The sequence below is a fragment of the Cryptomeria japonica genome, chromosome 4 (assembly GCF_030272615.1).
Source record: "Cryptomeria japonica chromosome 4, Sugi_1.0, whole genome shotgun sequence".
In the NCBI taxonomy this organism is placed as follows: Eukaryota; Viridiplantae; Streptophyta; class Pinopsida; order Cupressales; family Cupressaceae; genus Cryptomeria; species Cryptomeria japonica.
In genome coordinates this window covers 119,347,055-119,373,246 of record NC_081408.1, presented here as the reverse complement: position 1 = coordinate 119,373,246, position 26,192 = coordinate 119,347,055, and the positions used below count along the sequence as shown (strand labels likewise).

At 39.6% G+C, this 26,192-nt stretch overlaps 1 protein-coding gene across 1 annotated transcript in view; it reads right to left on the bottom strand.

Moving 5' to 3' along the window:
• Positions 1-5,770: 5,770 nt before the first annotated feature.
• The window catches only part of LOC131074136 (V-type proton ATPase subunit c''2-like), a gene marked incomplete at its 5' end in the record, with an annotated part of 58,630 nt that continues 38,208 nt past the window's right edge, over positions 5,771-26,192 (bottom strand). Inside the window, 2 exons of the mRNA XM_059218896.1 lie at positions 5,771-6,135; positions 6,388-6,558. Coding sequence (XP_059074879.1) covers positions 5,964-6,135; positions 6,388-6,558 — 343 coding nt within the window. The remainder of the gene's footprint in view (positions 6,136-6,387; positions 6,559-26,192) is intronic.

The window sequence follows — 26,192 nt, the reverse complement described above, 5'->3', positions numbered from 1 at the left end:
TACAGACATTGAGAGCACAACTTGAGGGTTTGAAGATGAGAGATGAAGAGAAGACTGTTGAATATCTCCAAAGGATTGATGAAACAACAAACACCATTAGAGGGCTTGGAGAAGAAATAAAAGATGAGGTGGTAGTAAAGAAAGTACTTAGATCCCTCACGCCTAAGTATGATACAAAGGTTTCAGCAATAGAAAAAGAAAAAGATCTAAAAGTCTTTACAATGGATGAGTTGTATGGTTCCCTAACTGCTTATGAAATGAGGACTATCAGTACTGAGGCTGAGAAGAAACAAGCTGCTTTTAAAACATCAAGAAAAGGAAAAGAAGAGTATGTTCATGATGAAAGTGGTGAAGACTCTGATGATATCATGGCAAACTTTATCAAAAGACTCAAGACGGGTTCAGGGAAATACAAAGGCAAACTGCCCCTGAAATTCAACTATGGAAAGATTGGACATTTTGCTACAAAATGTCCCTATGATGATAAGAATGAAGATGATCAACCAAGTGGTAGCAGATCATACGATAAGGACAGGAAAAATAATGTATATCGGTATGTTAGAAGTGAAGAGTGTCTCAGATGATTGTTGCAGTGAAGATGATATCAATGCAACCCTTTTCATGGGTCAAGAGGTTTCGGTACCTGAAGAAGAAGAAGAGGAAGAGCAAGAAGGAGAAGTAAATCTTGAAGCAGAGCTCATCAATGCCTTTGAAGAACTGAAGAAAACAAGAAGAGATTTAAAGAAGGTGAAAAAGGCTGCAGCTGAAGAACAAGAGTTGTTGGAGAAAACTCTTGAAGAGTCCAAGAAAACAATTGCAGATCTAAAACTTCAATTAGAGAAAGCCAAGAGAATCTGTGAAGTTACTAGAACCGGTTTGAGTAAAAAGGAGGAGCATCAGAACCTAGAAGAAGAAATTATCAAGCTCCGGAAGGAATTAGAGAAAAGCAAGGAAGAAATGAAAGTGAGAAGCAAATATGAAGTCAACACCGAAGCTTTAGACAAGATGTTGAGCAAATAGAAGCAATCTAAGGATACCGGTGGTTTAAGATTTGAAGATGGTCAAAGTTCAAATAGCAAAGATACATCAGGCAAAGATATACGGTTTACATCTTCAAATGAAGGTGAAGAGAAGAAGACATTCATGGTAAGCAAGGATATCAGTAAGAAGACATATGCAGATGTTGTTAAGAACTGCCACACAAACCGATATACACAATCAATGAACCGGAGACCATACTCAATGCACCAACATGTAGATCCAAGGAGAAATGCAAGAGTTGATTATGAGGGATTCACCAGAGTTAGCAGCATGAAAGGAAGACCCTCGATAAGGCAATCATCTGCAGAACCAAGACAATCGAACTGGTATGTTTCAAATTTTCATGGTTATTGTCACCAGTGTAATAAGTTCGGTCATAAAATGGTAGATTGTAGGAAAATGAATGTGAACCCCAATTTTGATAGTAGAAACTTGTTTGTTGCATTACAAAGTACAAATGTCACATGTTATAATTGTAATGAGTTTGGTCATAAGAGTTATGAGTGAAGGAGAAATGTGCAGATGTTTTACAAGAAAGTTTTGGATACATATTTCAATGCTAATGTAAAATGTTAGAAGTGTCAAAATTTTGGTCACATAGCAAGGCATCGTAAGCTGAGAACTGACAAGCAAAAGAAAACAGTACCGGATCAGAAGATAACGACTAAGCCGGAACTCAAGATGACAGAAGAGGAGAAAAAAGAAGAGAAACAAGTTTGGATAGAGAAGGAGAAGAGCAAGACAAAGTGAAGTTTGATTGTGCAAACTGCTCTACATGTTGAAAGGAAGAATTTATGGGTAGTTGATAGTGGCTTCTCAAATCACATGACCGGAGACAAGAAAAAGTTTATCAAGCTTGATGATTGGAATGGTGGTTCCGTCCGTTTTGGTGACAACTCCATCAAGATTAAAGGTCGTGGTACATTGAATATTGATGGCAAGGTTAAGGCTCATGATGTGTACTATGTGGAAGGACTGAAGCATAATCTACTAAGTGTAAGTCAGATGTGTGACAAAGGGTACAAGTTCACATCTGACTCTACCGGTTGTTAGATAAGAAATCGGAGTACCAGTCAAGCTGTGGCAAAATGAAAGAGAACGTATGGTAATTTTTACAATCTGAAGGAATGCTATGAGTCCCAATGCATGATGAGACAAATTGATGAAAACTGGTTGTGGCACCGGAGATTAGGTCATGTGAACTTAGACAATTTGGTGAAGATAAGTAAGAACCGGTATGTAAGAAACATTCCAAAAATAACAAAACCAACAAGTACTTTTTGTGATGAATGTATCAGAGGTAAGCAAATCAAAGTAAGTTGCAAAACAAAAGAGTACAATACCTCAAGACCTCTAGAATTAGTGCATACAGATCTGTGTCGATCATCAAGGACAAGGGCTCTGACCGGTGAGAGATACTTCATGATGTTTATTGATGACTACTCAAGGATGACTTGGGTGACATTTTTGCATGAAAAATCACAGGCATTTGAAAGATTCAAGATATTCAGAAGGATAGTTGAAAATGACAGTGGACACCGATTGAAGTGTTTAAGATCAAACTAGGGTGGAGAATATTCTTCAAATGAGTTTATTGACTGTTGTGAGAAACATGGAATCCAAAGACATTATTCAACAACAAGAACACCACAGCGGAATGGTGTGGCAGAAAGGAAGAATAGGACAATAAAAGAAATGGCTAGAACAATGTTGAATGAGGCTAGCTTACCTGATACATACTGGAAGGAAGCAATTCATACTATTGTCTATACATTAAATCGGGTACAACTAAGAGTGAACAGTAGAATGACTCCCTATGAGTTATTGTACAACCGGAAACCATCACTCAAGCATTCTAGAGTGTTTGGAAGTAAGTGCTTCATCAAGAGAGATACAGATGGATTAGGAAGTTTTGATTCCAGAAGTGATGAAGGAATCTTCTTGGGCTACTCAACCAAAAGCAAAGCCTACAAATGCTACAACAAGAATTCGAGAAAAGTGGTTGATAGTATAAATGTGAGAATAGTTGAAGACCTACATAAGAAAGAATCTGCACCGACACACTATATTGATGTTTCAGATGACGAGCATGAAGATCAATTTGAAAATGGACTAGCAGAGGAAGCACCAAGCAAGAACTCCAACCGGTATGTGCAGAAGAACCATTCGGAAGAACAAATCATGGGAGATAAAAATGATGGTGTGCAAACTAGAAGAAGACTAGCCCGAAATGATGAGCAGGTAAATTTCTACCTCATGACAGAACTAGAACCCAAAACTTTTGATGAAGCTAGCAAAAGTGAGAAATGGGTAGATGCCATGGATGAAGAGTTGACACAAATTGAGAATAATCAAACATGGGAACTTGTTTCTAGACCAGCAGACAAGAATGTCATAGGTACCAAGTGGGTCTACCGGAATAAGATGAATGAAGAAGGCAAGATAATCCGACATAAGGCAAGGTTAGTTTGCAAAGGGTATGCTCAAGTGGAAGGTATTGACTTCAAAGAAACCTTTGCACCAGTTGCTAGGTTAGAGGCGATAAGAATGTTTTTAGCTTTCTCTGCCTATAAAGGTTACAAAGTCTATAAAATGGACATCAAATCTGCATTTTTGAATAATAACCTTGAAGAAGAGGTATATATGGAACAACCAGAGGGTTATCTTTTACATGATGATAAGAGTTTTGTATGTTGGTTGAAGAAAGCTTTGTATGGTTTGAAGCAAGTTCCCAGAGCATGTTATTCCAAGCTGCTCCTAAACAATCTCACCTAAATGCAGTCAAAAGAATCTTCAAATATCTGCAAGGAACTATCAGGTATGGCCTGTGGTATCCAAAGAAAGGAGACTTCTCTTTGCAAGCTTATACTGATGCAGATTGAGGGCAGATCCGCTCGCAGAAAGAGAAAGCAACAAAATACAATCAACTTTGCACTTATGGCCAACATTCATAACATCCATGAGCCCTAGACATATTCTAAGGCTCAAGGCATTCCTGAGTGGAAAAAGGCTATGGAGACTCGGGAAAAGGCTATGGAGACTTAATCCCATAGTATCCTGAAGAATCACACTTGGGTTCTTTCTGATTTGCCTCTTGGGAAGAAACCTATCAGTTGTAAATGGGTTTACAAAGTCAAGTATCAAGCAGATGGTAATTTAGATAAGTACAGGGCCAGATTGGTTGCCCGAGGTTTTACGCATCGGGAGGGCATTGACTACAAGGAGACTTTTGCTCCTCCTGCCAAGATTAGTACCATTCGTCTCCTTCTCACCATTGCAGCTTAGTTTGGATGGAAACTTCACCAAATGGATGCTAAGAGTGCATTTCTCAACGGTGAGTTACAGGAAGAAGTTTATATGACTCAACCTCCTGGCTTCAAGGTTCTTGGTAAGGAACATCAGGTTTGAAGATTGGTAAAAGCCCTTTATGGCCTAACGCAAGCCCCTCAGGCTTGGTAATTCAAGATTGATCAGTATTTGGTTGAGCATGGTTTTCAACGCAATCCCTTTGACACTAATATGTATGTCAAACTTTACAGTGATGAGATCCTTTTTCTTGTTGTCTACGTGGATGACTTGATCATTACTAGAAATTCAGCACATTTGATTGCCACAATCAAATAGGACTTGTGTCAAGCTTTTGACATGACAGATTTGAGGCTTCTCCACTATTGCTTAGGTGTCGAAGTGTGGCAAACTAATGACAATATCTTTATTTCACAATCCAAGTATGCCCGCAGTTTGTTGGATAAGCTTTGAATGCATGATTGTAAACCTGCTTCCACACCTATAGAGAAAGGGCTGAAGTTATCAGCCAAGTCTGATTCACCTGTACTAGATCAAACAAAATTCAAATAGCTAGTACGTAGCCTCATCTATCTCACTGCCACTAGACCTAACATTTGTTTTGTTGTCAGCTACATCTCTCGCTTCATGACAACCCCTCAAGTTGACCATTGGATTGCAACGAAACTAGTGTTGTGATATGTGAAAGGCACTTCTGACTATGGCATTATGTATAGCAAGTGCAACGATACAAAGTTGATTGGTTATACTGACTCAGATTGGGCACGATTAGTGGATGACAAAACATCCACTTCTGGGTACATATTCAGTTTGGGTACAAGGGCCGTCACTTGGAGCAGAAAGAAGCAATAGGTTGTGGCTCTTGCCTCGACTGAAGCAAAATATCAGGGAACTGTCAAGGCCGCATGTGAGGCAATTTGGCTCTAGAGGATGCTCTCTAACATGCAGATGTCGCAAACAGGTGCTTCTCCCTTGTATACTGATAATCAAAGGGTGCTCAAACTAGTCAAAAATCCAATCTTCCATGAACTTAAAATGCATGTCGAGCTTCATTGTCACTACATCCGCAAGCTGGTAGAAGACGGATTAGTTCGATTGTAGTATGTTCCGATAACAGATCAAACTACAGATATTCTCACCAAGTCTTTGAGCCCGGATAAGTTTGTAAAATTTGGGGGTTAACTTGATGTTTTTGATAGATTGACCATTAAGGGAGGGTGTTAGAATAATATTTAATATTATTACTGTTAATGGTCAATAATGTCTTACAGTAACAAGTAGTTAGAAGTAGGTAGTTAATTAATAGCTACAATATTTTGTAATTTTTATATAATGTAATCCTTCCTCGGTTAAGATGAATGAATTTTTTTACTAGTGAATCTGATTTTCACACTACCAAATACACAAGAATGCTAGATTCATATGCTTAACTTCTTAATGGGAAGTTAGGGGCTGGTGACTGATGAAATTAAAATATTATGATTGCCATGATTGTACACATAAATGAGAGATAATCAACTCATTTCAGTACATACTTATCTAATGTAATGCAATGTAAAAACATGGTGCATGAAAACCACTGCCCTCCAAGAAGACTTTCACAGCAGAAACCGTTGCTATTGAACCTTTGTTGGAAATGCTGCTTGAGCTGACATAATGATTCCAACAATTACGCCAAACAGCCCAAGTGCACTTCCAAAAATTTCAATTACTAAAATTTTCACAAATAGTGAAGAATTTTGGGCATTTGCAAGGGCACAGCTACTTCCAATTATGCCAACACAAACTCTGCAAAAACATATCACACAATCAATAACATCGACAATTAATTAACTACAAGAGGGAATGTTTTAAGAATGTGCCACACAAAGATAACAAACCAAGTAGTTAGATCACCTTTACATCCATTGTTTTAAACTGAAAACTTGCAATACTACTACATAGTGCAACATTAGGTCTAACACATAACCAAGTCTGCATTTTCAACCTAAGAACCTAACATTAAGTTTGAAAACCAAAAATGAGGATATTTAAACATACCCACAAACTAGATTGGCAAAACCCACAATGATGCCAGATGCAAATATAGGAAACCCTGCTCTCATAGACTCTGCATTAAATGTATTTGCAGATGGAACACTCTCTAGCTTTGTCTGTAGAATAAGAGCCACAATAACTCCATATATAGCCACAGCTTCACAAAAGATTACACTGCAAATCACATTCCCAATATTAGTTTCTTGGACTTCCTATTCTTGTATATTATCAGTGCATAGCTGAATCTTGGAAGCAATATCCTACCTCCAAAAATATACTTAATTATTCTCAAGAAAAGAGACTAATAGTTATCGATATTCTAACTTTCTTGAATGGGTAACTAAACACTCTGCATGACTTTGAGAACACGTGAAATGTATGCAGTGCAGCAGCAAACATAACAAGAATTTTTAAATGTGCTGAATGAAAATTACTGAAGGACGAACTTTTGATACAAGACCAATGACTTTCTATTACCCTATCAATGAAGGGTGCTGACAGTAAAATTCCATATGTGGTTAAGAACGATTCAAGAATGTGAGCACTTAATTTAAATAGCTATTCTAGTGTGGAATTCCATGTTTTAGTTATATAAAATTTCTAAATATTTTTTAGTTGACCAAAATCTTTGGGCATAATATCTGTATATTAGCTGAAGAGGCATTAAAACTACTATCTTCTGTCTCTACAGATTAACAAGCATTAGTTCTAAACTTCTAAACTTGCCGTCACATTTCTTAACCTTTTTAATGCTATCAAATAGAGTTTGTTTCCAGCATAGTAGACAAACATTAGCTAACAAATCTAAGCTGCACAAAGCAAAAGTTGATTTTTTGACACAAACGGATATTATATATCATATAAAAAACACAACAATAAAGAGTTGGAGCAGGCAGATATAGACAGAAGACGCGATCCTTCAGGTCGCAAGAAAAAATAAACTATTAAAAAGATCTTGAGGAAAGTGAATTGTGTACTTCTGATAGTTTCAAAATGTTGCTTGCTTTTCTGGAAATGACAAATTAGATGTCTCTGAAGCAACAAAAGAAAGAAAAAGAAATGACCGTATAGAACATAGATATTCATTTATAATGATTTAAAAGTAATGTTTTATCAACTACAAGCATAGACACCTCCATATATATCTCTCTAACCAACATCGAGAGATGTCAGTCTCAAGTGCCTATATTTGATTTATCAAATTGACCAATAGGTTAGATGGGCACCTCATGATTGATAGCTTACAGATATATGTATTTAAGATATCTAAGCTAGTATCATCTTTAAGCATGACTGTAATATGTTATTAAGCATCCAAAGTTATTGTTCATAACTTCATATCATACAAAAAATATTCTTTGAAATTTAATTAAGAATTTCACTATCATCTAAATGTATAACATACATCACATTAAAGGAGGTGGTCTTTGAAAGAAGAATTTTATGTCATCGTACATGAAATGCATACATAACATTATTGTAGTTCCATTGTCTTTTCAACTTTTTGTTTGGTAAGTTCTTTTCTTGCCTTCATTTTTTCATGGTTCATGTATGAAAATAGCAGCAAGATTATGAAATTCAATGGGGAAGCATGATAGGGCGTCGAGAGCCTGTCCTCCTCAATCAAGCCCAAGGGCATGGAATGAGCCTTCGAGACATTCAGCGCCTTGGCCCCAGTTATTAGCAAATCGGAAATCCATCTTGGGGTTAGCATATTTGATGAGGGAACCAGTACTACTGCATCTCCCCGTCATATGTTTCAAATTGATTCCAAAAGTGATTGCTTGTTAGATCCAATAGATAAATTACTAATATATATATCCTGAAGAATCGGCAATTCAATTCAATAAATAAATTAAAGCTTTCAACAGTTTTATAAATAAATAAACAATAATGCATTCATGCTGCATACCAATCACTTAATAAATATTATACACTGCTGTATCTCACTGAATACTGTTAAGCCCATGGTGAAAGCATAGACCTAGAGCTGAACATAACAGATAATCAAATGAACGAAAATGATGGAAAATTGTGAAAACCAATAATAAGAATCCTGCGAGATTGGAAAAAAACAGTAATTTTCCGAGTTTTGGGGATGCAGACAATGGCAAAAAAATTCCAAAGACTTTGGGATTGCGCTGGAACATGTTGATGTGTTTTTTAGGCACATGAGAACATAGAATAAAATACCTCAAGTATCTTATCCTCTCTTGAACAAAATCTCTCGGATGATGAAGATTAGCTTAAGGATCATTCAAGAAGAGTCCAAGGTTCATGAATGTAGGATCGCTGCATGTGGATAAACTCATTGGTTTGATGTGATTATGCTGGAATCACAAGGGGACTTACATTTGAATGCCTAAATGCTTGATTTGCTGGAACTCGATCATCTAATGTTGCTATATGGTGATGCTTTTGATCCTAAACTAGCTTGAATTGAAAAAAAAGGCAAAAGATGAAGGGTTTAAGAGAGTCTATTCTAAAACCTAGAATGTAAGAAGATAGTTGAATGATTAGCTGGAATCCTACTGGGCTAGGTCTCACCATCAAATCGAACAATTTGACACAAGATCAGTGCAATCTTCTAAGGACGTTTCAAAGATATTCAAATAATTACCATCGCACATTGATCACCATCCAAGTTAATGCATAAGCAATGGACGTATAACGATTCGAAGTTAGGCTCATATCACTCTAGTTGACCACGCAAGACACTTACAATCAGCAAGAGGCTAGTGGTATGGACTAAACGGATTCCACATGAATGCATCCAACAATTTCTTCCATTCAATCTAATCAATATGAAAATAAATTGAGAAGTAGAACCATGAGGCTTGTTGAAATAACAAATTTAACCATAACTTCAATGAAAAGAGTATCTCATTTACAAGTCATACCAACAATTCTTCCCTCTCCTAACCTACTTCTATTCTATCCTCTATTCTATTCTCTATTCTATTCTTATTCACTAATTATTAGCTAGTCACTATTCTATTCACTATTAACTATTCTCCCACTATTAACCTTTACAAATGAAGAGCTTGAGCCTTATATAGAGAGTTCATTTACAATGAATGGGCATGATTGAATCTTCATCAATGGCCAAGATTTTACAATAAAACCCTAATTAGGGTTTGTTACAACAAACTCTCCTTAGCCAATGAGAAAATTACATTCAATGAGCATGGACCGATAGATATCAAAGGTAGGTATATTGGAGTTTGTGCCTTCATATATGAGCTTGATTCATTGAACTTGGACATGTTGAAGTAGAACATTTCTGATTGGTGGAGGTAATGACTAGGATGATGACTAGGATTCCACCTTTATCTTGCACTTCATAGTCTTGATTTGATTCATCATCATGAAGGGATATCAAGAGATATCTCTTGATACTCAACATTATCTAGCTCACTCAAAGTAGTGGTGATGGGAATTATTGATGTAACTGAGTCCTTCCATCCTTGCTTGCTTGCCTTGGAGTGATTGTATGATCTCTCCTTTGCCATCTTATGATCTCTCCATGTCAATATGATAGAATGAGAACCTTGAAGATATCCCGCTCTACTGCTTCCAGTTGCTGAATATTTGAAGTTTTTCAATCTATTAGCACTTTGAATCTTCTTCATGCATTCGAGGTGTTCTTGATGTTGATGAAACTTCTTGAAGAGGTCTTCCTTGTATCTTGTCCTTGGTGTTGAGATTTTCTCCTCGAGATCCTTGTTCCGATCTTCCTTCAACCTGGCCCATTTGATCTCTTTCCTTACCCCCTGCAAAATGAACAATTGCACGTCAAACACACATGATATACAGCTTGATCTAATCTTTGATTTTTTGATGATTTCTTTCTAAATCTAATCAAAGGATTGACAGTAATCAATGAATTCGCTGTGTGGAAGGCAAACTTAATGTCCTAGAGCAAATCTGGGCTGTCTTTAGGTGAATTCGCTGGCTGATAAGCTTGCTGTCTGAGCAAATTTGCTTCTCTTTGGTGCTCAAATGATGAATCTCGCCTGCTCCAAAAGATTAGACCTGCATCTCCAATGATGAAACTTGACCTTATGCTGATGGAATTCACTGATGTTCTGCTGAAGTTCGCTAATTCTGCTCCTATATTTGCATTTGAAGAGAAGAGAATGTTTGAGTTAATGGTTAGAATGAATGTTCAACTTCTCCTTTATAGGCACTTAGGGTAAAGGTCATGTCTTTTGAATATAAGGCCGACTCACTTTAAAATAACAAATCACCTTTCCCATGCTGGCCGACTTCATAGATTAGAATTCTCCCTCTTAGCAATTCGAATTTTGAATTGATCTTGGCAACAAAATGTTTGCCCTTGATGAATTTCGCTTTGGGTCCTTTGCAAGTTAACTACATGATTCGCTCCATGTCCTTAGGAAGGACAAGGTCAAGGTTACTAGTTCGCTCTATGTCCTTTGCAAGGACAAGACCTAAATCAAAAATTCGCTCTCTGTCCCTAGCAAGGACAGGACCTAAATCAAAATTTTGCTCTCTGTCCTTAGGAAGGACAAGGTCAAGTTAAAAGTTTGCTTCATGTCATTAGCAAGGACAAGACCTAAAATAAGAATTCCCTCTTTGTCCTTAGGAAGGACAGGACTTATAATGAAAATTCGCTCTTCGTCCTTAGGAAGGACGGGACCTATAATGAAAATTCGCTCTTCGTCCTTAGGAAGGACAGGACCTATTATGAGAATTCACTCTTCATCCTTAGGAAGGATGGGACCTATAATGAAAATTCGCTCTTCGTCCTTAGGAAGGACGGGACCTATACTGAGAATTCGCTCTTCTTCTTAGGAAGGATGAGACCTATAATGAAAATTGCTCTATGTCCTCACCAAGGACAAGGTCGAGACAAATAAGTTCGCTCTAGGTCCTTGATAAGAATTTCGCTCCAAGACATTGGTGAGGACAAGATGAAATTCGCTCTCTGACCTTGGCAGGGACAAGACTCAAAATGTAATTCGTTCCCTATCCTTTGCAAGGACGAGACCTAAAAATAGAATTCGCTCACTGTCCTTTGGAAGGACAAGGTCAAGATAAAGATTCATTTTAAGACATCTCCAAGGTACACATATCCAAGTTCGCTCTGGACCCTTAGTAAGGACAAGGCATGAAGTTCACCCTAAGACCTTCGGAAGGACATCAATTAGATGGAAAATTCGCTCTATGACCTTGGTAAGCTACAGGGATCTCTGTCCTTAGCAAGGTACGGGGTCTCATGTCCTTGGCAGGGTACGAGGTCTCATGTCCTTAGCAAGGTACGGAGTCAAGGTACTTGGGCAAATTTCGCTCCAATGAGGGAGCAAGGTATGCATCCTTAGGAAAGACTCTTGACTTAGTCCTTTCACCTAACTTTGCTCAGTTTGTTCAATCCTCAAGTCTTTCACGCATAAATCATTCTTGCCACATGCTTCGCGACTTACTTCACTCCACTCAGGAGACCAACCTGACATGATGACCCTCTAGATACTTGAGAAACTTTATCCCTTCAATGCAAAGACTAAAAGAAAAGACTCTAAGACAACCTAGAAAGCGAAAAGTGGGGGTCCCCATTTGCAATGGGGCGATGTGTGAATATCTCACAACAGAACACATTGCAATGACTAGTAAAATAATATATATCTTTAAAATACAAATAAACTAAAATACCTAAAAATGACAAACAAACTCTTAAAAACAAATTTTTTGAAACATGCACATTTAACTACGTATGCTGAAAATATAAGCATTAGCCCATACGAAGTATATAACTCTTAACCACCACCAATCAGATAAAAAAGAATCCAAGGCTCTTAGCTGGCATTTGAATAGAAATCCATCTACCCCCAATAAGATAATACTATGAATTCGCTTTCCATTCAACAGGTCCACAGATTTCATTAATGGCTGTGTTTTATTCCTTGCTTCTGATCAGCAACAGCCTCCTGTCTGCATTCTTGCTTTTGTATGGCAAAATGGCTGCCAAGGAATTAAGGTTTACCATTTTGTTCATTAAAGCATTTTTGGCTCAACTGAAATTTATCTGTGAAAATCAATCTTCCCAGTTCTTATGTGAATGGACTGGAATCACATGTGAAAATTTCTCAGATAACGGTTCTTGCATAAATTGCCCAGGACCCATGGGTTCCCAAAAATGGGGCCCACGGGTCAGAAAACAAATAAAAAACAGCTTTTTTAATTGATGACCTTGGGCTTGGGTTGGATGCTTGTTGACGTGTATTTTGTACACCATCATACACAGAATAAAATACCGACAGGCATCTTATCCTCTCTTGAGAAAATAGTCTCTAACTGCTGAAGATCTGCAAAAAGGATCAGTTAGATGGACTCCAAGGTTCTTTTAGTGGGGTCTCCACGTGTGGACAAGCTTTTTAGTGGTATGATGTGATTTGCTGGAATCACAAGGGGACTTACATTGAACTTCCGATCTGCTTTGCTGGACACAGGCTCTTACTAACTTAGATTAAAAAAAAATGGAAAAAGGATAGAGGGCGAAGAGAGGATCTATTCCTAATACTAAGAATGTAGGAGCAATGATTTGATTTTTGATGAAACTCTAACTGGGTCTTGTTTTGACATCAATGGAACATCTACACAAGACTAGTGCGATCTTCTATGGGAAGCTTTATGATGTTCAAATCATCACCGCAGGCATAGATACCATCCAAGTTGATGCATATCAATGAAGAGGCAACAAATTGAAATTGAGCTTAGGCTGAATGATCCAGTTGACTACGCAAGGCAAGTCTGCAATCAACAAACTACTAGTAGTATGGATGTACGAATTCCACCATCAATCAATCACACTTCCTCCATTCATCTAATTATCTACCATCTAAGATTGAAGACTTCAACAAGAAACCATGCAAATTGCAAGAAAACGACATATTTCACCATTACTTCAATGAAAATGGAGTTTGTTTACAATCAATGGCAACAATTTCTTGCCTTGTCCTCCTATTCTACTATCTATCTACTAACTACTTTCAACTATTTCTATACTATCTCTCTCTAATTCTAAAATTTGTTGGACTAATCCTGGCCCATCTATTGCCAATGTCTGCGCCAAAGCTTGTCCTCGGACAAGTTTCATGGGCTGTATCTCAATATCAAATTCTTGGATAATGGCGACCCACTTTCCTCTTCTTTCACCTAATTCATTTTGCATGAGAAGAGTCTTGACTGCCGCATCAGGCACTATTGCATAAATCTTGGCTCTCAGGAGGTAATGTCTGAATTTCTTAACTGCCTTTACTAATGCGTATGCTTGCTTTTCAACGTTTGGATATCTGAGTTCCGCATCTTTCAACGGGGTGCTCATGAAAGCAATCGGGTTTTCATCCCTCTCTTCACTTCTTTGGGTGAGAATGGCGGCACAAGTGTAATCGGAAGCGAAGGAATATAAATAAAATGGTTTGAGATAATCAGGACTGATCAACACTGGCGCCCCTGAAATGGCGATCTTTATTTCTTCAAATGCCCTTCTGGCTTGTGGAGTCCACTCGACCTTTGCATCTTTCTTTAACATTTCATTCAGTGGTCTGACAATCTCGGCAAATCCGGTAATGAACTTTCGGACGAAGTTGATCTTGCCGAAAAATGACTTGAGTTCTTTCTTGCTCGCTGGCAGATTGATAGTAGATATGGCCTTCACTCTTTCAGGATCGATAGATATTCCTTTTTCTGAAATGACATGTCCTAAAAGCTTTCCTTCTGTGACTCCAAATATACATTTCTTTGGATTAAGGGAGACACCGTATCTTCTACATCTTTGAAAAACTGTTCTTAAGTCGTTCACATGATCTTCTCTTTGCCTAGAGAAAACTGTGATATCATCCATATATATAATAATGCTTTTACCAATTAAATCTCTGAAAGCGATATCCATAGCTCTCTGGAATGTGGCCCCGGCGTTTATAAGTCCAAAAGGCATTCTCTTATAGGCAAATGTTCCCCATTTGGTAGTGAAAGCAGTCTTCAGTCGATCTTCAGGTTCGACTAGGACTTGATTGTATCCTGAGTATCCGTCTAGGAAGGACATCATCTGTGATCCATTGACAATCTGCAATACTTCATCTAATGATGGGAGCGGATAATTATCTTTCTCTGATGCTCTATTAAGATTTCTGAAATCAACACACAATCTGATCTCTCCATTTTTCTTTCTAACAGGTACCAGGTTGGCGACCCACGTCGAGTGTCTTACTGGGAAGATGATTTTAGCTGTGAGTAACTTCTTCACTTCTTGGTATATCAGTGGTTCCAACAAAGGATTAACTGGTCTTTGTCTTTGCCTGAATGGCTTACTTCCTGGCTTCAACGGGATTGTGTGAGTGATAATTGCAGTGTCGTAGGTCTTAAGATCTTCATAGCTCCATGCGATGACATCTGGGAAGTCCCTCATGCTCTTTAGGATTCCATCTTTTTCAGTCGCTGTGCAGGACTTTCCGATGAAAACATTTTTAACTTGTGTCTCATCACCTAGATTGATCGCGTCGCACATATTGCCTTCTACATTGTGATTCTTCTTTTCTTTCAACTTGTCAGGATCAAAAATCCTTTCTAATTCAACCATTCCTTTCGGAATAGTGTTTGTCTTTAAGTTCAGGACTCCTTCGGCATCGAACTCAGCTTCACCTACTTCATCTTCATCTATGATCTGTGTTAAGAAGACGTCCGTGCTGGTTAGGAAGTCTAGGATGTGCTTGTCGTCTTCGAAAACTTGGAAATTGGTAATGTTGTCTGGGACCGAAGGGACTGATACTAACTCGATTGTAAACTTCTTTAATCCTTCCATTGCTAATGGAATCAATGAGCTCGCGGCCTGTGCAAGTGAATTGGCCACTTGATTCTGATGTCTATAAATCGAATTGATATTGAAAGCATCAAAACTTTCAATTAGATCCCAGACTCGATTTTTGTACTTGGTTAATCTTTTGTCATGGCAAACATATTGCTTCCTGATTTGCCTTATTGCGATTTCTGAGTCTCCATATACTTGCAGTATCTTTGCCCCCTTTTGGATGGCTAATAATAATCCTTGAACCAAAGATTCATATTCTGCTACGTTGTTGGTGCAAGGGAACTGCAATCTGTGAGCGGCAAGGTATGTTTCTCCCTTAGGACTAATCAATTCATATCCGGCTCCGAATCCTTGTTTGGACTTAGATCCGTCGAACCTTAATGTCCATATCTGATTTTCTTGATCGTCTGTTTCTGGACTCTCACGACTCTCATTTGGTGTGTCAGACAAAACTTCATCTTCCACAGAACTCTCGGTCTCTGTAAAACTCTCATTCTCTGAATCTTGAGTTTCTTCTATAATTAGTGTCTGCGGGACTCTTTTGTTTACCTGCTCCAATGCGGTCTGGCATAAAGCACAAGAAAATTCTGAGTGGACGGCATTGTGAATTCTACACCAATTCGGAAGAAGCAAATCTCGAACGGATGCTAGGTTGCCAAGTTGTACACTTTGCTGGATGTTTCTTTGTACGAACCTCCTGAAGTTTTCGAACATGCCTTCGTCCTCTTGGTCGGATCCTTGATCGCTTTCAATGACTATCTCCGTCGATTCCATGACCTCTTGCTGGGTATCCTCATCTCGCATATCTTGTATCATCAGGATCTCCTCCACTTTTGGCTTGTATGTTCCTAGGTCGGACTCTAAAAATAGGACTTCATTGTCTTCCCCATATTCAGTTATCATCAACCTCAACCTTGGGGTGCTATCAATTTTAATCTGGTTCGGGACTCCTCTCCATGGTAGCCACATGTGTGCGAAATCGGTCGATACATATCCATTCAATTTTCGGGACCAATCTCGACTCAGGAGCATTCCATATGAATCTGGAATATCCACTACTGATATATCTATAAAATTCTGGACTCTTGGGTCTGCGGCCAATTGCATATGAATATTGTTCAACTCTCCCATGACTGGAACTTCTGTCTTGTCAAGCTGAGTGACCTTTCTCTTGGTAGGTGCGGGAGTTATTCCAAGCCTTTGACAAACGGCCAGGGGCATGACATTGCTTGAGGCTCCGGAATCATAAAGGCAATTGTGTAATAGCTTTCCAAATATTCTGACTGATAACAGGAACGGGGCCGGTTCGTCCTTTCCTTGAGAAGGAGCTGAATTTTCTTCACTTGATTCTTGATGTTCAACTTGATTAATCTTTGAGTGATCATCCTTTGCTGGGCTCTCCTCTTTCGAGTGATTGGCTTTGCTTGCAGATTTTCCTTTCTTAACAACATCTTTCTTGATTGCGACTTCCTTTTCGGGAAGAACCAAGTTAGTGGTGAGGTTCTCTTTGACTGTAGGCTGAGCTTTCTTTGTTTCGCCTCTTTTAAGTAATACTTTTCCTTCCAACATATCTTCCTTTTTAGCTGGGAAGGTTATAGTTTGAACCATGCACTCATTTTGTTCGGGTTGTTCTTGAGAATCGGCCTCCTCTTGAGTCATATTGATAGTGGCTTGAACATTTGACCTTGTTGCACTAGGTTCACTCAAACTATTAATCACTGCCTCTTTAATTTCTGACACTTTGAGCAACTCATAGAGCGGTAAACTTACCTTGACTTTCTTAAGTTCATCTAACACCAAGGCGGCCAATCTTTTCATTTCATTTCCCGCGGGAGGTGAAATATTTCTTTGTCTGTATTCTTGGGTGTTTTGCGGGTATTCTGGAACATTGCTGGCTTGGGGATCTGGCGGAGTTGAAAAATTGTTTGGGGGAATCGATGTTGTTAAAGGTTCAGGATTCTTCTGATTCCTGTGATAAACTCTTTGGTTCACTCCTCCTGATGATTGATGGAACACTTCCTTTATTCCCTCTACTAAGACACTGTCGTTCAATGGTGGGAAATAGTATTCTGAATCCTCTACAGGTCCATTTGCAGATGCTGGCGGAAACTGAGATCCTGGTGGTACCATCGGTCCATTGGCCGATTCTGGAGGAAATCTCCCATTTTGTACTTGATCAATTTCTTCTTGTGAATAACTGCAGGTTTCAACGATCATAGCTTGACCATACTGCGTGGTTGGAACAATTTCGTACCCTGTGGTGGGAGGATTTTCAGGTGGATTGGTGGTACGCATCTCCTGTTGGAAAATGTCGGCTGCAATTTTGAATTCAGGACACTGCAACTCGGAATGCTGGTTCGTGTTGTGGAGTCTGCACCAACTGGACAAGGCTGCCTCGGCTAAAAACACTTTGCTCGAAGAGGGGTTCTCTTGACTTTGCGCATTTGGTGGATTGTCTAAAGGCGTCACCACATTTCCATTGTTTGGAGCTGTATTCCATGGTCTTCTTTGGAAACCTTGATTATTATTTCCTTGATAATTGTTTCTGAATCCTTGATTATTATTCCCTTGGAAATTCTGATTGTTCGTGTGTTGGCCATGGTTGGCCCTCTGCATGCTCTGGAGTTGATTATTCTGATTCCTCAGGTGAGTTACCTCGGTCGATAGCCTCTTGACTTGCTCAATTAACTCTTTCATTTCATCTTTCTCTTCTTGTGTCCTTGACGAATTTGTAGCGTTTTGCAGGTACACAGGTTGAGCGGGTGGGGCTTGAGAAATTGGAGCTCCTGGGTGAAGGACCAACTGATTTGCCGGCTGTACGCTTGGATAGGTCGCTTGCGGAATTGGATTCATGACTGGAGTTTGGTTGGCCAAAGCCGTGCCAACTGCCTGCATCTGGTTCGGTGCTGCGACAGGTCCCATATGTAGTAGTGGTCCAGTGATGTTTTGTCCCATGTGCTTACTCACTTCAATGGCCTTTGCATAGGCCGCATTTAGATCATTCGGAGTAGGATGTGTTCTTACAAACATAGCTGTGAGATGATCTAAGGCTCCATAATAAATCTCCCTTGGATCTGCAATAAGATAAGGAGGACGTAACATTGTGTATGCTCGGTGAAATCTGTTGTTAAAGGAAGTAATAGGTTCATGCTCTCTCCTTCGAACCTCAACAAATTGTCTGTATAACTCCGCTGGTGTAGTTGGGATGCCAAATTTAGCAATGAATGCGTCTTTCATCACGTCCCAAGTCCTGATGGACCCTGTAGGCAAATGAATAAACCAAAAGTATGCCTCTTCCCCCAATGAGTAGGGAAAAAGCCTACATGCCACATCTCCATATTCAATTTGTCTGTTACGAAGAAGGTCCTCGAACATCTTGATGTGATCTTCTGCCGTGCGATGGAAATCACTAACATTGAATTTGGAGCAAAAGTGTTCTGGATTCTTCGGCATATCATGATAAACTGCAAATTCCAAAGGTGATGGATTGTTGACTAGCCAGGTCGCACCATTAAGTATATGAGGAGGAGGAGGTGGAGGTGGAGCACGTTGTGCCATTATACTGTTTGAAGCTGGACTTGATGAACTAGCTTGGCTCTTTGTTTGTGAAATTGCCTGGATACTAGATTGGATCGCCGCTTGGACTTGTTCTTGAAGAACTTGTGATGACTCAGGAGATCCTTCCAATCTTAGTTCGAACTCCTTGGGAGTGTCTTCTCTTTTAACTCGCTTTGCTTTGGAAGTAAACTGAAGTTCACTTAGATCTTTGATGCCTGGTGTGGACCTCAACAACCTTTGATGTTTCTCGGGCGAGAAAGAACCAATGCGATCCAGCGTGAAGTCTTGCAAGGATTATTGTGGGTTCCTTTGATTGCGAAGATCTCTAGCTATGACCCTTTGATGTTCTTCGGCTCTATCTTCCTCTTGCTCTAAGATGATCCTGACTTGGTTATATTCGTCTTGACTTCTCCTTGCGTTCCAAGCTACTTGATTCAATTCGGAAATGATGTCCTCTTGGGTATTGCCTACTTGCAAATTGGGTTGTACCACTTGATTCAGTCCTTCATTCGGCAACACCATCGTACTTCATGATCATGTTTGCAATGTTTTCTCTTTTCAAAATCTTCGGACTTCGAACTTTGAAACTAAAGGGCCCTCCTTCTAGCGCCAATTCTGTTGACGTGTATTTTGTACACCATCATACATAGAATAAAATACCGACAGGCATCTTATCCTCTCTTGAGAAAATAGTCTCTAACTGCTGAAGATCTGCAAAAAGGATCAGTTAGATGGACTCCAAGGTTCTTTTAGTGGGGTCTCCACGTGTGGACAAGCTTTTTAGTGGTATGATGTGATTTGCTGTTTCCTCCAAGGCGTCTTACGGATTCCAAAGGTTCGAAGATTTTACTAATCTAAAAAGGAACTTTCAAAAATAGCAAAAGGATAGGGTTTAAGGAAGTCTAATCTAGCCTAACCCTATGAACGACTTAGCATGAATGAGATTTGGCAAGACTCAACCAACTTCAATTTTGCCATAAGATAACAACTCAATTGAAATTAGTGCGATCTTCTAAGGTAATAATGGTGTTCAATGCATCAAAGACCAAGGACACTACTATGAAGGTACATATCCTAGATACAAAAATGCTTGAAGGTTAAGGACGCAAAGTGTTTTCCAGTTGACCACGCAAGGCGTTCCTACAATCAGCAAGAAGCTAGTGGTTTGGATTGCGAATCCCACCAAATATCGAATCTCACACTTAGTCTTTCAAATTAACAAACTACCTTGATTGAGCGTGATTCAAGTACATCCAACAACCATGAAGATAACTTAAGAAATTTGCAACAAAACACCATAACTTCAATATTTTATTGATTTCCAAGTCATCATATACAACAATTGCTTGAATTTCTCTCTTCAAGACTCAATCTTGCTACAAAATAAAAATTGCTTCTAACTCTAATCTCTCTATTACATCAACTATTATCTCTTACACTATTCACTATTATTAAATGAAATGAAAAATGGGGGTATAAATAGCATCCCCAGTTACAATGAAAGGTCCAGATTGAAAGTAAATCAATGGACAAGATCATGACACCTAAACCCTAATTAGGGTTTGTTACAAATGACCTCCTTTTTACTGAACAATATTAAATACATAGCCAAATATTAAATTTGGCACAAAAATCTAGGAGGTATCAACCAATGAGAAATAAGATGTCATGTCATCTGTAACAACCTTTCATCTAGAATCTTATTCCCTTTCCAATTCTCTTTCTTAGCATATGCAATGAATTTTGTCACGATTCCTTCGATTTCTGTGCTTGGAATCTCGGGAAGATTCTTGATACTCTCTTCTAAGTGGATAACCTGATCAAATGCATCTAGAAGAGCTGTGTCCCAAGTAGGTTCAAGTTCCTTTGTTCTATCAATCAGAAGCATGGTGGCATACATCTGATCATACTGCTCATCTGTAACATCTGCGTCCTTGCGAAAGATGATCTTGATTCTATCCTCAAATTCTTGTAAATCGACATCTGTCTCGACCTCGATCCTTCTGCCAAGAATGGTACGAAGTACCTCAAATACTCTGTCCTGGATCGGATTGATCACCTCCTCAACTTGACTACATCTAACACTGATGTCCTCAAAGAGAACACTCTTTATATGGAGTAAGGTTGACCACTGAAACAAACTGTGAGAATCACCTTCTAAGATCCTCTCTTGTGCTAAAATTCTTCTGGATGTGTGTCTTATAACTTTCAAGACAGGGATGACAACGTCCTTGGTATGGGCAAACGCAGCTACTGTTGCCATCAATCTGTGAATAATCTCAAGAACTTGGATAGCCTGGTGGGTGATCTTCAACATCCTTGTAACAAACTCAATGGCCACCGTGTGAGATCTATCCATCCAACCACATGTACGTTGGACCAGGTTCCTGAATTTTTCTGCTTCATTGATTGATTGAAGGGGCAATGCCTGCAATGGTGATCTAACTGGATCCTGACGTCCCAAAGGTTCATTGATGTGACTGAAATACGTCCTCCATGCACCGACCTCTCTTTCAAGCTTTCTATTCTTTTCCACTTCTTCTCTAAGCTTGTCCTTCAATGCCTCAAATGTGTCGGTGGCATCATCTAAAGTCTGCTCTGCTGTGGATGGTCCTAACTCAATAGTCTGTATATGATAGTCTTCTGCTAGGATCTCACCCTCATATTTGTCTGCTGCCGGTGTAGCTATCTGCAGTTTTCTAGATCCAGTCTCATCTCGAATCATCTTGGACATCTTTGTAGCCGCCTTCTTCTCTGTTGTCATATGTGAACGTCCAACAAGGCTTTCCAAATCAATTGCACTGTCCTCGTCCTCAATTACGATCACCTTAGTCAATCTTTCCTTCAACCAATCTGGGATATTTGATCTTGTCTCTTGAACTTGAATTTCTTTATGTACTATTTCTTCTTGTCTGGGAGGAGATGTTACTTCATTATCATTATCTAAATCATAGTCTTGGAGAGATCCATCTGACGAAACATGCTGTGCCTGTCCTTCCTCCTGTCTATCATTCTGTACCATCGATTCCATGGACTCTTCCACTCGAACTGTTCTATCTTCTGGTCTGGAAGAAGTACCTGGTGTTTGATCTTTGTTGGCACCTTGCTTTTTCTTGGAAGACTCTTTCTTTTCTGATCTTTCCTTTCTCTTCGAACCTCTCGAATGGAGATTGCCCTCACTGGCACATCGAAGGTTACCTTCACCTGAATTCCTAGGATTAGGATTGCCTTCACTAACACTGGCTCCACCTTCAACTGGTTTTTCTTCCAAAGTAAAAGACATAGCTATGCCTTGTTCTCTCAACTTCTGATGCTGAACGTCTACCCATCTGCGAGTACAAGACAAGACTGGTGCCATCAAATCATCTAAATCCACGGCCTCGGGCTCATTCCAATTCAAACTAATTGTTTTACTTTCTCTATCATATGAAGATTGGATGTGCCTGCCGTTGTCCTGAGCTTGGTCGGCCACTCTGTAAATCTTACATTTCCTGATGAAATCCAAAGGCAATCTAGAATGTATCTTTCGTTTCACTTCGAGATCATCTAGGAGATTCATCATAAAATCTTCAATTTGGTACTCATGTCTAAATCTTCTACCGACCGTCTCCTCTAAATGTCCATGTGGATCAAAACTATTCCTCCAAGCAAAAGATGAAAAAGGATACAAGGCTAACTGCTTCTCTGCGTCATCCATGGCTAAGACATTAGGACATACCTCAACTGAATTACCCAAAATAATAGGTACCTGAACTCCATTCTGATGTCTGTGTCTGAATGCCTTCACATATGCTGCCAACTGCCTTGTTACTTCGAGTAACACAATTCTGTCTGTCGGGTACCTCGGCAACATGTATGGAGGTAAAGGACATCCATGCACTCTAATGTAAGTGAACTTGGGAAACTGAATGAACCAAGCACCGTACCTCTTGATGAATTCCTGGGCATCCTGAGATAATCTGTTGTGAATCCCTCCCTGCAACGTCCTTGTGATGTTCATCGTGAAAGTATCATTGACTAATTTGTAGTTCTTCCCTGGTGGGTGATGCAAGTAGGTATAGGATTCACAAGCTCTGACCTCGCCGGGTCCTCTTCCAATCACTCCTCTGTGAGGTAGTCCTGCGTACTCAACGCTCCTAATTAAGGCATAGATGACGTATGAACTCATGTGGAAGGACTTAGTAGCCCTGAGTCTTCTCAACTGTACGTCTAAGCAATGGCTAATTATCCTAGCCCAATGTATCGTACCCTTTCCTTGAACAATCACCTGGATGAAGTAAAACATCCACTTCTCAAAATAGAAGGCATGAGGTGCTCCTGTAACTCTGTTGAGCATGGTAATCAAATCTCTGTACTCCTCTTGGAAATCAATCCTGTGTGGTGTGTTCGGTACTTTGCTCAGACGGGGACGACTCTTGAGTAGCCAGTTCTTGTTGATTATGCTTAGGCAAACATCTGGATCATCATCGTACATTGATCTGGCTCCTTCAATGCTCTTGTATATCATGTCCCTGTGCTCTGGAAGATGGAAGGCCTCACTTATGGCTTCCTCTGAAAGGTACGCCAAAGTGTTTCCCTCATTGGACACAATTGTCCTGGACTGTGGATTGTAATGACGGGCACACTCGATCATCAACTCGTGGCACTGAATGGCTGGAGGAAAACCGGCCGCCTTAATGATACCACTCTCTATTATTCTCCGGGCGACAGGTGATGGCTTGCCGATGTAAGGGACCTCTCGGAACTTCTTCATGCTAAAGTTCCCCAAGTTTGTATCTCCAATGTTGCTCCACTTAGACACGATCTTGGTCTCCACTTCTTCGGTCTTCTGATCTTCTTTCATGAGAGCCGAGCGGCTGGTGGATGCTCCCGCCTTTGGGGTCGCCATACCTACACAACATTTCATTATAAGAAATAGATTTTGCAATAAATAACGTAAATAAGAGAGATAAATTTTTAGGAAACCTCATGATAAGTCTCTAGAGTTATCATTTCCTAAAATACAACGATTGAGCCAAGAGATTTAAAATTCAAAATTTCAAAATTTGAAATATGACGATGAATGAATAAAGCAATAATAATAAATCGCCATACCTCGATAGAGAGCTAACTCTAGAATGCAAAAACAAAATTCGCCTAGGCAAAATTTGAGGTATAAGATAATCTTCAATATGATCTCCTCAAAATTGACTTCGCCACCTCTGGAGAGAACGTGATCTTCAATTATCGCTTTTGACGTGGTCTTCAAATTCGCACCACCTTTGGTCTTCAACGCAATTCGCACTCCACACAAGATGATATTAGCGCCACCTTTGGTTTGAAATCGCACCACCTTTGAACACACTTCGCACTATATTCGCCTCTTCTCAATTCGCATGAAGAAAAGTAAAATAATGATGTAGAAATGATAGTTTTTACCCCCCTTTATATAGCGGTCTCATCCTTCACCCCTTTGGCCGACTTGATAAAAATAAAACCATTTTTTAAATGATTTGCAATAACATAACAAGGCCGACTTGCCTAATTGAGCGCTCAAATCGATTTTTATATTAATTATTAATGCCTTGCGTTTTTTAAATGAGAATTTCGATTTTTAATAAAGGCAAAATAATTAATAAATGTTTAACGCCATATTAAATGCTAAATAAATAAGATTTTCAAATTTTAAAATCGATTTAGCATTTAAGGAAATTTTGAATTGTTTAATTTGGCGCCAAAATATGAAAATAAAGGGACGTACCTCATTGCTCTGGTCCCTTGGAGAGGGACAGGAGCGATTCACCATTTTTGTCATGATTCTTGCGTTTTCAACGTTCAACTCCTTCATCTCCATGTTGATTTTGCGATGTTTGTTGGGTCCTTCAAATTTGAATTTCATTCCTGTGCGAGCAAGTGCATCTCATGACCATTATCGCCCTGGTCCCTTGGAGAGGGACAGGAGCGATCCTAAGGTTTTTGCTTGAAATTCTCCATTTTGATACGATCCTTTCCTTGTACCATCTTCCAAATGCCATTTAAAACCTTGTGCGTCCTTGTCTTAACGTGATTTTCAAAGAATGTCATGTGTTTTGCCTAACATCGCCCTTGTCCCTTGGAGAGGGACAGGAGCGATCTCCATGTCTTCACGTTCATCTTGTATCTTTGACTTTCGAACTTCCATTGTAAGGCGAATAATATCATTGCTTGTCCATTCCACGCACGTCCCACTTGCTTTTGCAAGGTACCTTCGATGTTATAAGGATCATCGCCCTTGTCCCTTGGAGAGGGACAGGAGCGATCCATATTTTTTCTCCATTTTGAGCTCAAGTTGGTAACGTTTAACCTTGGTTCATTGTTTATTGCCTTCGAAATAACCTCCTTTACCTCGTCCATCCTCGCTTTGACTTGCCTTTGAAGGAGTATGAGTGTTTTTGCAATAATCGCCTTGGTCCTTGTCCAAAGGACAGGAGCGATATAGACTCCTTAGCTTGATTAATAATGTTTGGACGTTCAAAACTCTTGCATGTTATCCTCAAAAGACGTCTTGAACCCTTTACAACGTTGTGAAGCCTTGACTCAACGTAATTCTGCATGAATTGATCAATACACTCAATATCGCTCTGGTCCCTTCCTGAGGGACAGGAGCGAAGTTCAACATTGTGAGCTTGTTCTTGTTTTTATCAACTTGCAATTATCTTCAACGCGTGTAATGACGTCCTTTCGATCCTTGGGGTAGCTTGATATTTGCTTGTCTTTTGAAATCGATGCCTTAATGGAAATATCGCTCTGGTCCCTTCCCATGGGACAGGAGCGATCCGGGGTCTTAGAGTGCAAATCCCTTCAATGCGACGACCTTGATGCTTGTGTTTGATTGAAAATGCCTTGAAACGTCCCTCGCCACCTTGTCTTGACTTGTGTCAACCTTGAACTTTGGAGGAACGACCTTGAACTTGCGTAGGAAGTATCATCACCATTGTATCGCCCTGGTCCCTTGGAGAGGGACAGGAGCGATCCTCCCCTTGTGGCCTTCATCTCACTTTGCCCGGTTCCAAGTTTATATTCAACGGACTCGCCCTTCTTCACTCTATTCGTTCATGCCTTGACATCGTTTGTAACTTTGCAAAAAAAGGCAATTATATCAAAATCGCTCTGGTCCCTTCCTGAGGGACAGGAGCGAACTAGGCATTTAACACCGTTATGGACGTCCCAAAAATCTTCAATTTATATTCAATGCGTTCATCTCATGTTCTCCTTTGTTTTTGAACGTAAACTTGCCTTGACCCTTGTCTGGATTTTGCAAAATGAAGGAAATCGCTCTGGTCCCTGGGAGAGGGACGAGAGCTACAAGGTACCTCGCCCTGGTCCCTTGGAGAGGGACAGGAGCGATTTAGTCAATATAGGTCATTTTCCTTCGTTTTTGCATATCAAATTATATTCATTTGGC